The 13,097-nt window shown below is 37.8% G+C and overlaps 1 protein-coding gene across 2 annotated transcripts in view; it reads right to left on the reverse strand.

Moving 5' to 3' along the window:
* PCNX1 (pecanex 1) overlaps positions 1-13,097 on the reverse strand; it is a 167,675-nt gene that overhangs the window by 10,229 nt on the left and 144,349 nt on the right. For both annotated transcript variants that reach the window (XM_060140068.1, XM_060140077.1), the window contains 2 exons: positions 10,044-10,144; positions 9,124-9,274 (listed from right to left, as the gene is read on the reverse strand). In XM_060140068.1, the coding sequence (XP_059996051.1) occupies positions 9,124-9,274; positions 10,044-10,144 (252 nt within the window). The remainder of the gene's footprint in view (positions 1-9,123; positions 9,275-10,043; positions 10,145-13,097) is intronic.

Raw genomic sequence — 13,097 nt, forward strand, 5'->3', positions numbered from 1 at the left:
CTTTTCAGTGTTTTTCATTAGTTTTCAAATAAATAAAAACAGATAATGTTTCCAATTCTAGGAAAAGATTTCAAAAGCATTTTAGAAACTTCTCATAAGAAGTTATGAGCAGAGGCACACGAAATATTATTTTTCGAAAACAATGAAACTCATGTAGCAAACATTCACAGGGCACCAAACACTGTGCTAAGCAAGGAGGACATAGACATAGAGATTAATATTGTCCTTGTCCTCAAGGAGATCACAGATTGTAAGGTTTTCATTATATATCTCTTGTAAACCAAGACAGACTTTAACTGGTTTATTTTACTTCTAACAACCAGGTAAATCCTTAAAGAGACCAGCGAAAGAGAAAAAAATAAGGAAATATGCTGTTTTATAAAATGATTAAATAGAGGACAAGAGAGAACACATGAAAAGGGCAATTTGCGTAATTTCTCTAAGTTTTGATTAATCTTCATCTATAAAACGGGGATTAAAATAATTTTCTGGGTTGTGGGTGATATAATGTGTATGAGAGCACTGATACACTATAGGACACTGTAAAATTAAATATTACACAGATAACAGTTTTAATTTCTAAAGTAAAAAACATATAACACATTAGATTGGAGAATTAAAAAATTAAAAAAGAACTGTAAAGGAAAAAAGCTAAAGTTAAAAAAAATCTATGAAATCGCTAAAAGCACCCTATCAAAGACTGTGTCTGAAACAAAAGTTATTACAAATTTCGTATTTTTAGCTCTCTGGGAACAGGATCTTTTTTAAAAAATCAGGTTGACGTATAATTTACACACAACAAACTGCACCCATTTTAAGAGTACAGTGAGATGCGTTTCGACAAATGTGCAAACTCGTGTAATCACTGCTACAATCTAGATATAGAACATTTCCATCATCCCAAAGTTCCCTCCTGCCTTTTGGTATTCAATCTCTACATCCCAAACAAGCACTGATCTGCCTTCTGTCACTAGAGATTAGTTGGGCCTGTTTTAAATTTTATATAAATAAAATAATACAATATGTACTTAAAAATATTTTTAAATTAAATTTTATTTTTTTATACAGCAGGTCCTTATTAGTCATCAATTTTATAAACATCAGTGTATACATGTCAATCCCAATCTCCCAATTTATCACACCCCCACCCCCACCCCTGGCTGCTTTCCCCCTTGGTTTCCATATGTTTGTTCTCTACATCTGTGTCTCAATTTCTGCCCTGCAAACCGGTTCATCTGTACCATTTTTCTAGGTTCCACATATATGCGTTAATATATGACATTTGTTTTTCTCTTTCTGACATACTTCACTCTGTATGACAGTCTCCAGATCCACCCACATCTCTACAAATGACCCAATTTAATTCCTTTTATGGCTAAGTGATATTCCATTGTATATACGTACCACATCTTCTTTATCCATTTGTCTGTCGATGGGCATTTAGGTTGCTTCCATCACCTGGCTATTGTAAATAGTGCTGCAATGAACATTGGGGTGCGTGTCTTTTTGAATTATGGTTTTCTCTGGGTATATGCACAGTAGTGGGATTGCTCGATCACATGGCAATTCTATTTTTAGTTTTTGAAGGAACCTCCATACTGTTCTCCATAGTGGCTGTATCGATTTACATTCCCAACAACAGTGCAAGAGGGTTCCCTTTACTCCACACCCTCTCCAGGATTTGTTGTTTGTAGATTTTCTGATGATGCCCATTCTAACTGGTGTGAGGTGGTACCTCATTGTAGTTTTGATTTGCATTTCTCTAATAATTACGTTGAGCAGCTTTTCATGTGCTTCTTGGCCATTGGTATGTCTTCGTTGGAGAAATGTCTATTTAGGTCTTCTGCCCATTTTTGGATTGGGTTGTTTGTTTCTTTAATATTGAGTTGTATAAGCTGTTTATATATATTGGAGATTAATCCTTTGTGCATTGATTCGTGTGCAAATATTTTCTCCCATTCTGAGGGCTGTCTTTTCACCTTGTTCATGGTTTCCTTTGCTGTGCAAAAGCTTTGAAGTTTCATTAGGTCCCGTTTGTTTTTGTTTTTATTTCCATTACTCTAGAAGGTGGATCAAAAAAGATCTTGCTGTGATTTATGTCAAAGAGTGTTCTTCCTATGTCTTCCTCTAAGAGTTTTATAGTGCCCAGTCTTACATTTAGGTCTCGAATCCATTTTGAGTTTATTTTTGTGTTTGGTGTTAGGGAGTGTTCTAACTTCATTCCTTTACATGTAGCAGTCCAGTTTTCCCAGCACCACTTATTGAAGAGACTGTCTTTTCTCCACTGTGCACCCTTGCCTCCTTTGTCATAGATTAGCTGACCATAGGTGCGTGGGTTTATCTCTGGACTTTCTATCTTGTTCCACTGATATATGTTTCTGTTTTTCTGCCGGTACTGTATTGTCTTGACTACTGTAGCTTTGTAGTACAGTCTGAAGTCAGGGATTCTGATTCCTCCAGCTCTGTTTTTTTACCTCAAGACTGCTTTGGCTATTCGAGGTCTTTTGTATCTCCATAAATATTTTAAGATTTTTTGTTCTAGTTCTGTTAAAATTGCCATTGGTACTTTGATAGGGATTGCACTGATTCTGTAAATTGCTTTGGGTAGTATAGTCATTTTCACAATATTGATGCTTCCAATCCAAAAACATGGTATATCCCTCCATCTGTTGGTATCATCTTTAGTTTCTTTCATCGGTGTCTTATAGTTTTTGCATACAGGTCTTTTGTCTCCCTAGGTAGGTTTATTCCTAGATATTTTATTCTTTTTGTTCCAATGGTAAATGGGAGTGTTTTCTTGATTTCACTTTCAGATTTTTCATCATTAGTGCATAGGAATGCAAGAGATTTCTGTGCATTAATTTTGTATCCTGCAACTTTACCAAATTCATTGATTAGCCCTAGTAGTTTTCTGGTGGCATCTTTAGGATTCTCTATGTACAGTATCATGTCATCTGCAAACAGTGACAGTTTTACTTCTTCTTTTCTGATCTGGATTACTTTTAGTTCTTGTTCTTCTCTGCCGTGGCTAGGACTGCCAAAACTTTGTTGAATAATAGTGGTGAGGGTGGACATCCTTGTCTTGTTCCTGATCTTATGAAATGTTTCAGTTTTTCACCATTGAGAATGATATTTGCTGTGGGTTTGTCATATATGGCCTTTGTTATGTTGAGGTAGGTTCCTTCTGTGCGCACTCTCTGGAGAGTTTTTATCATAAATGGGTGCTGAATTTTGTCAAAGGTTTTTCTGCATCTATTGAGATGATCATATGGTTTTTATTCTTCAATTTGTTAATATGGTGTATCACGTTGACAGATTTACGTATATTGAAGAACCCTTGCATCCCTGGGATAAATCCCACTTGATCGTGGTGTATGATCCTTTTAATGTGTTGTTGGATTCTGTTCGCTAGTATTTTGTTGAGGATTTTTGCATCTACATTCATCAGTGATATTGGTCTGTAATTTTCTTTTTTTGTAGTATCTTTCTCTGGTTTTGGTATCAGGGTGATGGTGACCTCATAGAATGAGTTTGGGAGTGTTCCTTCCTCTGCAATTTTTTGGAAGAGTTTGAGAAGGATGGGTGTTAGTTCTTCTCTAAATGTTTCATAGAATTCACCTGTGAAGCCGTCTGGTCCTGGACCTTTGTTTGTTGGAAGATTTTTAATCACAGTTTCAATTTCATTACCTGTGATTGGTCTGTTCATATTTTCTATTTCTTCCTGGTTCGTTCTGGGAAGGTTACACCTTTCTAAGAATTTGTCCATTTCTTCCAGGTTGTCCATTTTACTGGCATAGAGTTGCTTGTAGTAGTCTCTTAGGATGCTTTGTATGTCTGCGGTGTCTGCTGTAACTTCTCCTTTTTCATTTCTAATTTTATTGATTTGAGTCCTCTCCCTCTTTTTCTTGACGAGTCTGCCTAATGGTTTATCAATTTTATCTTCTCAAAGAACCAGCTTTTAGTTTTATTGATCTTTGTTATTGTTTTTTGTTTCTATTTCATTTATTTCTGATCTGATCTTTATGATTTCTTTCCTTCTGCTAACTTTGGGTTTTGTTTGTTCTTCTTTCTCTAGTTCCTTTAGGCGTAAGGTTAGATTGTTTATTTGAGATTTTTCTTTTTTCTTGAGGTAGGCTTGTATAGCTATAAACTTCCCTCTTAGAACTGCTTTTGCTGCATCCCATAGGTTTTGGATCTTCGTGTTTTCATTGTCATTTGTCTCTAGGTATTTTCTGATTTCCTCTTTGCTTTCTTCAGTGATCTCTTGGTTATTTAGTACCGTATTGTTTAGCCTCCATGTATTCGTGTTTTTTATGGTTTTTTTCCCATGTAATCCATTTCTATCTCATAGCGTTGTGGTCAGAGAAGATGCCTGACATACTTCAATTTTCTTAAATTTACTGTGGCTTGATTTGTGACCCAAGATGTGATCTATCCTGGAGAATGTTCTGTGCGCACTTGAGAAGAAAGCGTAATCTGCTGTTTTTGGATGGAATGTCCTATAAATATCAATTAAATCTATCTGGTCTATTGTGTCATTTAAAGCTTCTGTTTCCTTATTTATTTTCATTTTGGATGATCTGTCCATTGGTGTAAGTGAGGTGTTAAAGTCCCCCACTATTATTGTGTTCCTGTCGATTTCCTCTTTTATAGCTGTTAGCAGTTGCGTTATGTATTGAGGTGCTCCCATGTTGGGTGCATATATATTTATAATTGTTATATCTTCTTCTTGGATTGATCCCTTGATCATTATGTAGTGTCCTTCCTTGTCTCTTGTAACATTCTTTATTTTAAAGTCTATTTTATTTGATGTGAGTATTGCTACTCCAGCTTTCTTTTGATTTCCATTTGCATGGAATATCTTTTTCCATCCCCTCACTTTCAGTCCCTAGGTGTGTGTCCCTAGATCTGAATTGGGTGTCTTGTAGACAGCATATAGATGGGTCTTGCTTTTGTATCCATTCAGCAAGCCTGTGTCTCCTGGTTGGAGCACTTCACGTTTAAGGTAATTATCGATATGTATGTTCCTATAACCATTTTCTGAATTGTTTTGGGTTTGTTTTTGTAGGTCCTTTTCTTCTCTTGTGTTTCCCACTTAGAGAAGTTCCCTTAGCATTTATTTTAGAGCTGGTTTGGTGGTGCTGAATTATCTTAGCTTTTGCTTGTCCGTAAAGCTTTAGATTTCTCCATCGAATCTGGATGAGATCCTTGCTGGGTAGAGTAATCTTGGCTGTAGGTTCTTCCCTTTCATCACTTTAAGTATATCATGCCACTCCCTTCTGGCTTGTAGGATTTCTACTGAGAAATCAGCTGTTAACCTTACGGGAGTTCCCTTGTATGTTATTTGTCGTTTTTCCTTTGCTGTTTTTAATAATTTTTCTGTGTCTTTAATTTTTGCCAGTTTGATTACTATGTGTCTTGGCATGTTTCTCCTTGGGTTTATCCTGTAAGGGCCTCTCTGCGCTTTCTGGACTCAGGTGGCTCCTTCCTTGCCCATATTAGGGAAGTTTTCGACTATAATCTCTTCAAATATTTTCTCACATCCTTTCTCTCTCTCTTCCCCTTCTGGGACCACTATAATGCGAATGTTGTTGCATTTAAGGTTGTCCCAGAGGTCTCTTAGGCTCTCTTCATATTTTCATCCATTTTTCTTTATTCTGTTCCGCAGCAGTGAGTTCCACCATTCTGTCTTCCAGGTCACTTATCCGTTCTTCTGCCTCAGTTATTCTGCTATTGATTCCTTCTAGTGTATTTCTCATTTCAGTTATTGTATTGTTTATCTCTGTTTGTTTGTTCTTTATTTCTTCTAGGTGTTTGTTCTTTAATTCTTCTAGGTCTTTGTTAAACATTTATTGCATCTTCTCGATCTTTGCCTCCATTCTATTTCTGAGGTCCTGGATCATCTTCACTATCATTATTCTGAATTCTTTTTCTGGAAGGTTGCCTATCTCCACTTCACTTAGTTGTTTTTCTGGGGTTTTATCTTGTTCCTTCATCTGGTACATAGCCCTCTGCCTTTTCATCTTGTCTATCTTTCTGTGAATGTGGTTTTTGTTCCACAGGCTACAGGATTCTAGTCCTTCTTGCTTCTGTTGTCTGCCCTCTGGTGGATGAGGCTATCTAAGAGGCTTGTGCAAGTTTCCCGATGGGAGGGACTGGTGGTGGGTAGAGCTGGGTGTTGCTCTGGTGGGCAGATCTCAGTAAAACTTTAATCTGCTTGATTGATGATGGATGGGGCTGGGTTCCCTCCCTGCTGGTTGTTTGGCCTGAGGGAACCCAACACTGGAGCCTACCTGGGCTCTTTGGTGGGGCTAATGGCCAACTCTGGGAGGGCTCACGCCAAGGAGTACTTCCCAGAACTTCTGCTGCCAGTGTCCTTGTCCCCACAGTGAGCCACTGCCACCACCCGTGTCTGTAGGAGACCCTCCAACACTAGCAGGTAGGTCTGGTTCAGTCTCCAGACCTACCGGGTCACTGCTCCTTCCCCTGGGTCCTGATGCACACACTACTTTGTGTGTGCCCTCCAAGAGTGGAGTCTCTGTTTCCCCCAGTCCTGTCAAAGTCCTGTAATCAAATCCCACTAGCCTTCCTGATTCTCTAGGAATTCCTCCTCCTGTTGCTGGACCCCCAGTTTGGGATCCTGACGTGGGGCTCAGAACCTTCATCCAGTGGGTGGACTTCTGTGGTATAAGTGTTCTGCAGTTTGTGAGTCACCCACCCAGCAGTTATGGGATTTGATTTTACTGTGACTGCGCCCCTCCTACCGTCTCATTGTGACTTCTCCTTTGTGTTTTGATGTGGGGTATCTTTTTTGGTGAGTTCCAGTGTCTTTCTGTTGATGACTGTCCAGCAGCTAGTTGTGATTCTAGTGTTGTCACAAGAGGGAGTGAGAGCATATCCTTCTACTTCACCATCTTGGTTCCTAAAATATTATGTACTCTTTTTATGTTTGGCTTCTCTTACTCTGCATAATGTTTGAGATTCATTCTTGCTGTGGCATGTAACAGTAGATCATTTCTTTTTATTGCTACGTAACATTTTATCTGTTGATGAACATTGGAGTTTGCCGTCTGGGGCTCTAGAATGGCTATGCACACTTGTGTGTAAGTCTTTGCATGGCCATACACGTTCATTCTCTTGGGTAAATACATAGGAGTGGAGTTGCTGCGTCATATGCCAAGCGTGTACTAATCCTTTAACATATAAGCCTTCTGTGGATTTTCATGAGTACATATGAACTTTGGAGATGACCAGCACTGACTGACACATCTATCTTTTCCTGGCCAGAGAGTCCCTCACTGGCAACCCATTGTCTGGTCAAAGTGATGTGCAGCGAATGGCTGTTGCTTGTTACTTTACAGGTCAATCTCGCCCTTCTCAAAGGTGTATGTGAATCACAGAACTTCTCCAGGTTGCATCTGCGTTGTCATCTCCTCCCCTCCCCCAGCCCTCCATGGCCCCCAGTTCCCGAGTCCACCTCCTTACCCTCTCTGTTCGTCACTGTTGCTGTCTGTCATGGCTAATGATGACAGTGTGCTATACCCAACTGTGTTAGGCCTGATTATAAGGTGGAGAACCACTGTCACAGGCTAAAAACACATGTGAGGAAATGGACTGGAAGCAACAGGCAATAGCACTTGTAGGGAGAGATAGGGACAGACACGGAAGGATCAGAAAATACAGAGAGCCTGTGCCTCAGCTCCTCTCTCCCAGATGGAGATAAAATACCTGTCATAATGTCAGAATTAACAGTAGTCATGCTACATAAAAGAGTATTTCTTATGTAGCAGACATACAATACCTTTTGAGTAATTCTGAAGTTTTAAAAATATTTTAATATGAAGTCATTATCTTTTTCTTTTCAATACATTGAATTTTGTCTTGAAACTCTAAAGCTAGCCTGAAGATGGACAATTCTATTTGATCCCTATGGTACATTTTCCCCATCATCCTCAAAATAGTATTCTTTTCACAGAGATTTTCAAATACTATAGCCCTTATCAGTAATGCTCCTAAATAATGTGGGGTGTTAACTTCATTGCAACACGTTTTACTTTATTTTATTTTTTGGCTGTGTCGGGTCTTAGTTGTGGCATGTGGAGTCTTCACTGAGACATGCAGGATCTTTCGTTGTGGTGCGTGCGCTTCTCTCTAGTTGTGGTTGTGTGGGTTTTCTCTCTCTAGTTGTCGTGCGTGGGTTCTCTCTCTCTAGTTGTGGTGCGTGGACTCCACAACACGTGGGCTGTGTAGTTTGTGGCGCGCGAGCTCAGTAGTTGTGGCACGTGGGCTCAGCTGTCCCGCAGCATGTGGGATCTTAGTTCCCTGACCAGGGATCGAACCCGTGGCCCCTGCATTGGGTGGCAGATTCTTTATCACTGGACCACCAGGGAACTTCCCATTCTAACACTTTAGATCACAGTAAAATCAACTGAAGAGTAATTCACCCTTTATTTGGTGGAAAGAGTCATCCAGATTTGAGCACAGCAGATGTGCTTTAATGAATATTGTCATGTGCTCTCTATCATCAGATCTCATCATTACTGTCAAGTGGAATGATTAGAGCAGCAAGTGCCCGTATTTAATTTCAAAATATATTCTTAAAGTGATCCGGGGCTTTAGATATACATTTTGGAGGCCTCATTTTCATTTTATTACCTTACTAGGATTATCTAATTAAGGCTGAATCTGTCCTAACCATCTATTACTCTATACAACATGCTGAATGGAGCTCACAGTTCAGTAACAGCAGCACTTACAAGACTCCAGAGATGCTGTTACACTGCACCAGAAGTCAGCTACGTCCACCCACAGAACAGGAATGAATTACAATCACGTGAAGTCAAAGCAACCATTACAGGGGCCATAGGTATTTACTTCCAGTTTATCACTGCTTGCATTTTTTCCTCAAGTTCATGCCCAGGTCACTCTCTAATATTAACGTTCAAATTTACTGTTAGAAACACAGGTTTAGGCTCCTAAGATTTAATACCATGTCATGAATCATGTTTTTCTTTGCTTCGAATCAGAGTCTTTCTCAAAAGGATCCTAAGGAACATAATCTGCAAGTCAAGTGAAGAAGCACCATTAAACGCCAGTAATGCATTAGAAATTCCCTACTCTTACCTGGTGAAGTTTAATGGACATACGAATTCCAGGGACTACTACTTTTCTCAGCAATTCCATGTCAGCAAAGATCCATTCGTCTCGAATTGAAGAAATTCGGAAATCTCCCTTAAATAGGGCATGCAATCCATAGAGGAATGACTCTAAATTACTGTTAAGATTAGAGATAAAAGTTTACATATTTTAACAAAGGTCTTCCATTACACTGATTCTAACATTTGGTTATGCATCAGAAGAATGTGGGAGTGTTTTGAAGATACAAATGCCAAGAACTAATGTAAGCACCCCTGAATCAGAATCACAAGGGACAGGGCCTGTTTGACCTGGGACCCTTGTTTATGAACTACTGTAATAGTGAGTCCCTGAAAATAAGCAACAGGCAAAGACACTGTAACTTAAAAGAAAGTAAGGAGGGCCTAATGGAAAACATGTAGGAATCACAGAAGAAACTTAAAATATGTGGCATTTCTTAATTCTAATTCAATTGGATGTATATGTCAAGAAATCCAGTTTATATTTAGTCCCCAAATCTAATGTACCACTATATTAACAGTATAAATGCTGTGAACAAGAATTGCAAGGAGAAATGGAAAAATAAAAAGAAATGAATTGTTAGAAAAACAGATGTATATGGGGAGAGACCAATCATACGTTATGAGTTGATTATTTCTTAAAATGTCTTAAGTCTATTAAATTCTCATTATCTATAGTTGCCCACACGTGTGAACTTTAAAAGCCAGTTCTGTTAACCACTTAGAACTCCACTGTGTTCGGCAAAAAGATCTATACAATACAATATCTGAAGAGGCATTTGCAATAAATTAGCACAGAATGCTTCCATTAAAAACTATTTCAGATTTTTCAGATTTCAGTTATAGAGCTTCCCAGTCTCTTTCTGAAAATAGAAATGCCTTCCTTACCTGGACATATGGTGGGATGCGGTCCCCAAAGCTCTCCGTCCCAGAACACAGAGTCCATAACAAAGAGTCACCAGGGATGAATCTTTATCCACATCCAGTGGCTTTAAAAAACAAAGAATGGGGTGACAGGGTCAAAAGGCACAAATTTCCAGTTATAAAATGAATAAGTCATGGTGATGTAATGTACAGCACAATGACTACAGTTTAGTAATACTGTATTGCATATTTGAAAATTACTGAGTGAGTAGATCTTGAAAGTTCTCGTCACAAGGAAAAAATAATTCTGTAACTACGTATGGTGAAAGATGTTAACTAGACTTATTGTGGTTATCACTTTGCAATATACACAAATATGGAATAATTATGTTGTACACCTGAAACTAATTAATGTTATGTCAATTACACCTCATTAAAAAAAGGAAAAACAAAAGAATGTTAGTTATCAGAAAGGAATATGAGTATTTAACAAGTCAGAAGATATCTATTTAATAAATCAGAGAAGTTCAGGAGCTCAACTAGTACATACTTTCTATCTCTCCAGATAAAAGTTCTAATGAAAAGAAACTTAACAAAACAGCATAAAATGAAGTGTGAATGTATATGAGGAGGTTCTTTGGAATCTTTAAATAAAATCTAATACTTTATAATAATACTAGAACATACTAAAAAAAAAGGGGCTGTATTACAGAGTATTAGGATCTTAACTAAACATCTCAAAGTACTTTTGATATACATCATTACTGATACTGTCCTCTCCTGAAAAATATAATATTCTATCTATATAGCCTATTAGTGACTATAACCATAGTAAAGAAAATCAAATTGGTATCTGTAGAATACTGCTTCCCCTCAACCTTTTAATTTTTCAACAACTGCATACCCTGATTGACTATTACATATATATTATATATTAAAAATATATAATACAATAATTATATATATATATGCACAAGCAAAATGGTATACTTTATATAATACTACAGAAAATCTTGGTAGCATCTCAATGACTGGAAACAATCTAAAGCAGTGGTCCTCAAAGTGTAATCTTGGGACACAACATGAGAAACATCTGGGAACTTATTAGAAATGCAAATTCTTGAGCCACTTCAGACCTATGAAGTCATATTCTGAAGGTGGTGTCCACCCATCACACTCCAGGCGATTCTAACGCATGCTAAAGTTGAAGAATCATGGATCTAGGCTGATAATGAGCTTAATTATTCTAACTTTGCCAATGGTATATATATTTGGCTTTATAAACCATTAACTTATAAACAAAAAAGGGCAGTTATCTAAGATACTAACTTAATATAGCTTGGTTAGTTAATTACCATTAATTGCGTAATTCAGTTAACAATAGTAACTGTGTAGGAGATCCTACATTTCTTTCTTTTCTGTCTCCCTCCCTTCCCCACCCAGTCAACTTTATATACTGAAAATGTATTGCTTTTGTGATGGGAAAAAAAATTTTTTTTTTTGGCTGCACCACGTGGCATGTGGGAATCTTAGTTCCCTGACCACAGATTGAACCCGTGCCCCCCTGCAGTGGAAGTGCAGAGTCCTAACCACTGGACCACCAGGGCAGTCCAAAAAATTTTTTATTTTAAATCTAGTTCAGGCCTCTGCTACTGGCCAAGACAGAGTAATAAAGGCCGGATTTACCCCTTGCAACTGAAATGACCAAGAAAAGAATATATTGAGACATTGGATACTAATCTCTGAGAAATGGGAAACCCTACAAGAGTTTCCAGGCTGTAGTACAAGGAAGAGGAACACAGGTAGAGCCTAGAGGTCTCCAAGTTGAGGAGATAGCTGGGAGTCCGGGGAGGTCAAGGTGGCTAGAGTTTGCAGGGCAAAGTGCCAAGGAGAGACCTACATATAGAGAGCAAGCTCTGGAGGTCTGCAGAGGATCCCTCTTGAGTCCAGCAGATTACTGATCAGCACATACAGCAAAGGTCCAAGGCTGAGAACAGAACCATCAGAAAAAAAGCAGAAAGGAACAATGGAAAATTCTATGATTGGTTAGAGTGCTCAAAAGAATACTGTCTCAGTAATGGGGAAAAATTAGCCCCAGACTAAAGGCTGCTTTGGTCCCTCCTAAGAAAGCTTAAAAGTAAACCCTGAAAAGATCAAACTGTCCCCAAGGAATTTGTGTCACAGAATAATAAGGTCATAATATTTATGATATTTATGGGAATATTAAATATTAATATATTAAATATAAATAGTAAATATTATATTTACAATAGTATAATATTAAATATAAATAGTAAGTATTATATTTACAATAATATTTATGGGAATACAAAAATATCTAGCACTCATCAAGGTAAAATTCATCAAGTCTAGCATCCAATCAAAAATTGTCAGGCATGCAAACTAGCAGGTAAATAGGACCCGCAATTAGAAAAATAATCCACTAATCAATCAAAACTGACCCAGAAATGACGCAGATGTTAGAATTAGTCAACAAGGACATTAAAAGAGTTATTATAACTGCATTCCATAAGTTCAAAAAGATAGAGGAATGACAGCATGCTAGTAGAGACATGGAAGGTTTATATCAGTATAAAAGACATGAGGAGTTCCCTGGTGGTCCAGTGGTTACGACTCCACGCTTCCACCACTGGGGGCCTGGGTTCGATCCCTGATTGGGGAACTAAGATCCCGAAAGCCCCACAGAGCAGCCAAAAAAAAAAAAAATTAAAGACAAAAATTAAACCTCAAAAATACAAAAAAATGCAATGTCTGAGAATAAAAAAAATACACTGCATGAGATTAATGGCATATTAAACAATGCAGAAAAAAAATAAATGATCTAACAAATATAACAGAAACTATGCAAAATTAAACACAGAGACAAAAAAAGACTAAAAAAAAAAAATACAGGGCATCAGTGAGCTGTAGGACAACTTAAGGCAGCCTAATATAAATGTTAACTGGAGTTCCCCAGAAAAGGGAAACAGGAAGACAGGAAAAAAAATTTGAAAAATATAATCACCAAAATATTTCCAAATCTGATGAAAATGATATATACCTAGGGATTCAAGTAGC

This window comes from Lagenorhynchus albirostris, chromosome 1, assembly GCF_949774975.1.
Source record: "Lagenorhynchus albirostris chromosome 1, mLagAlb1.1, whole genome shotgun sequence".
In the NCBI taxonomy this organism is placed as follows: Eukaryota; Metazoa; Chordata; class Mammalia; order Artiodactyla; family Delphinidae; genus Lagenorhynchus; species Lagenorhynchus albirostris.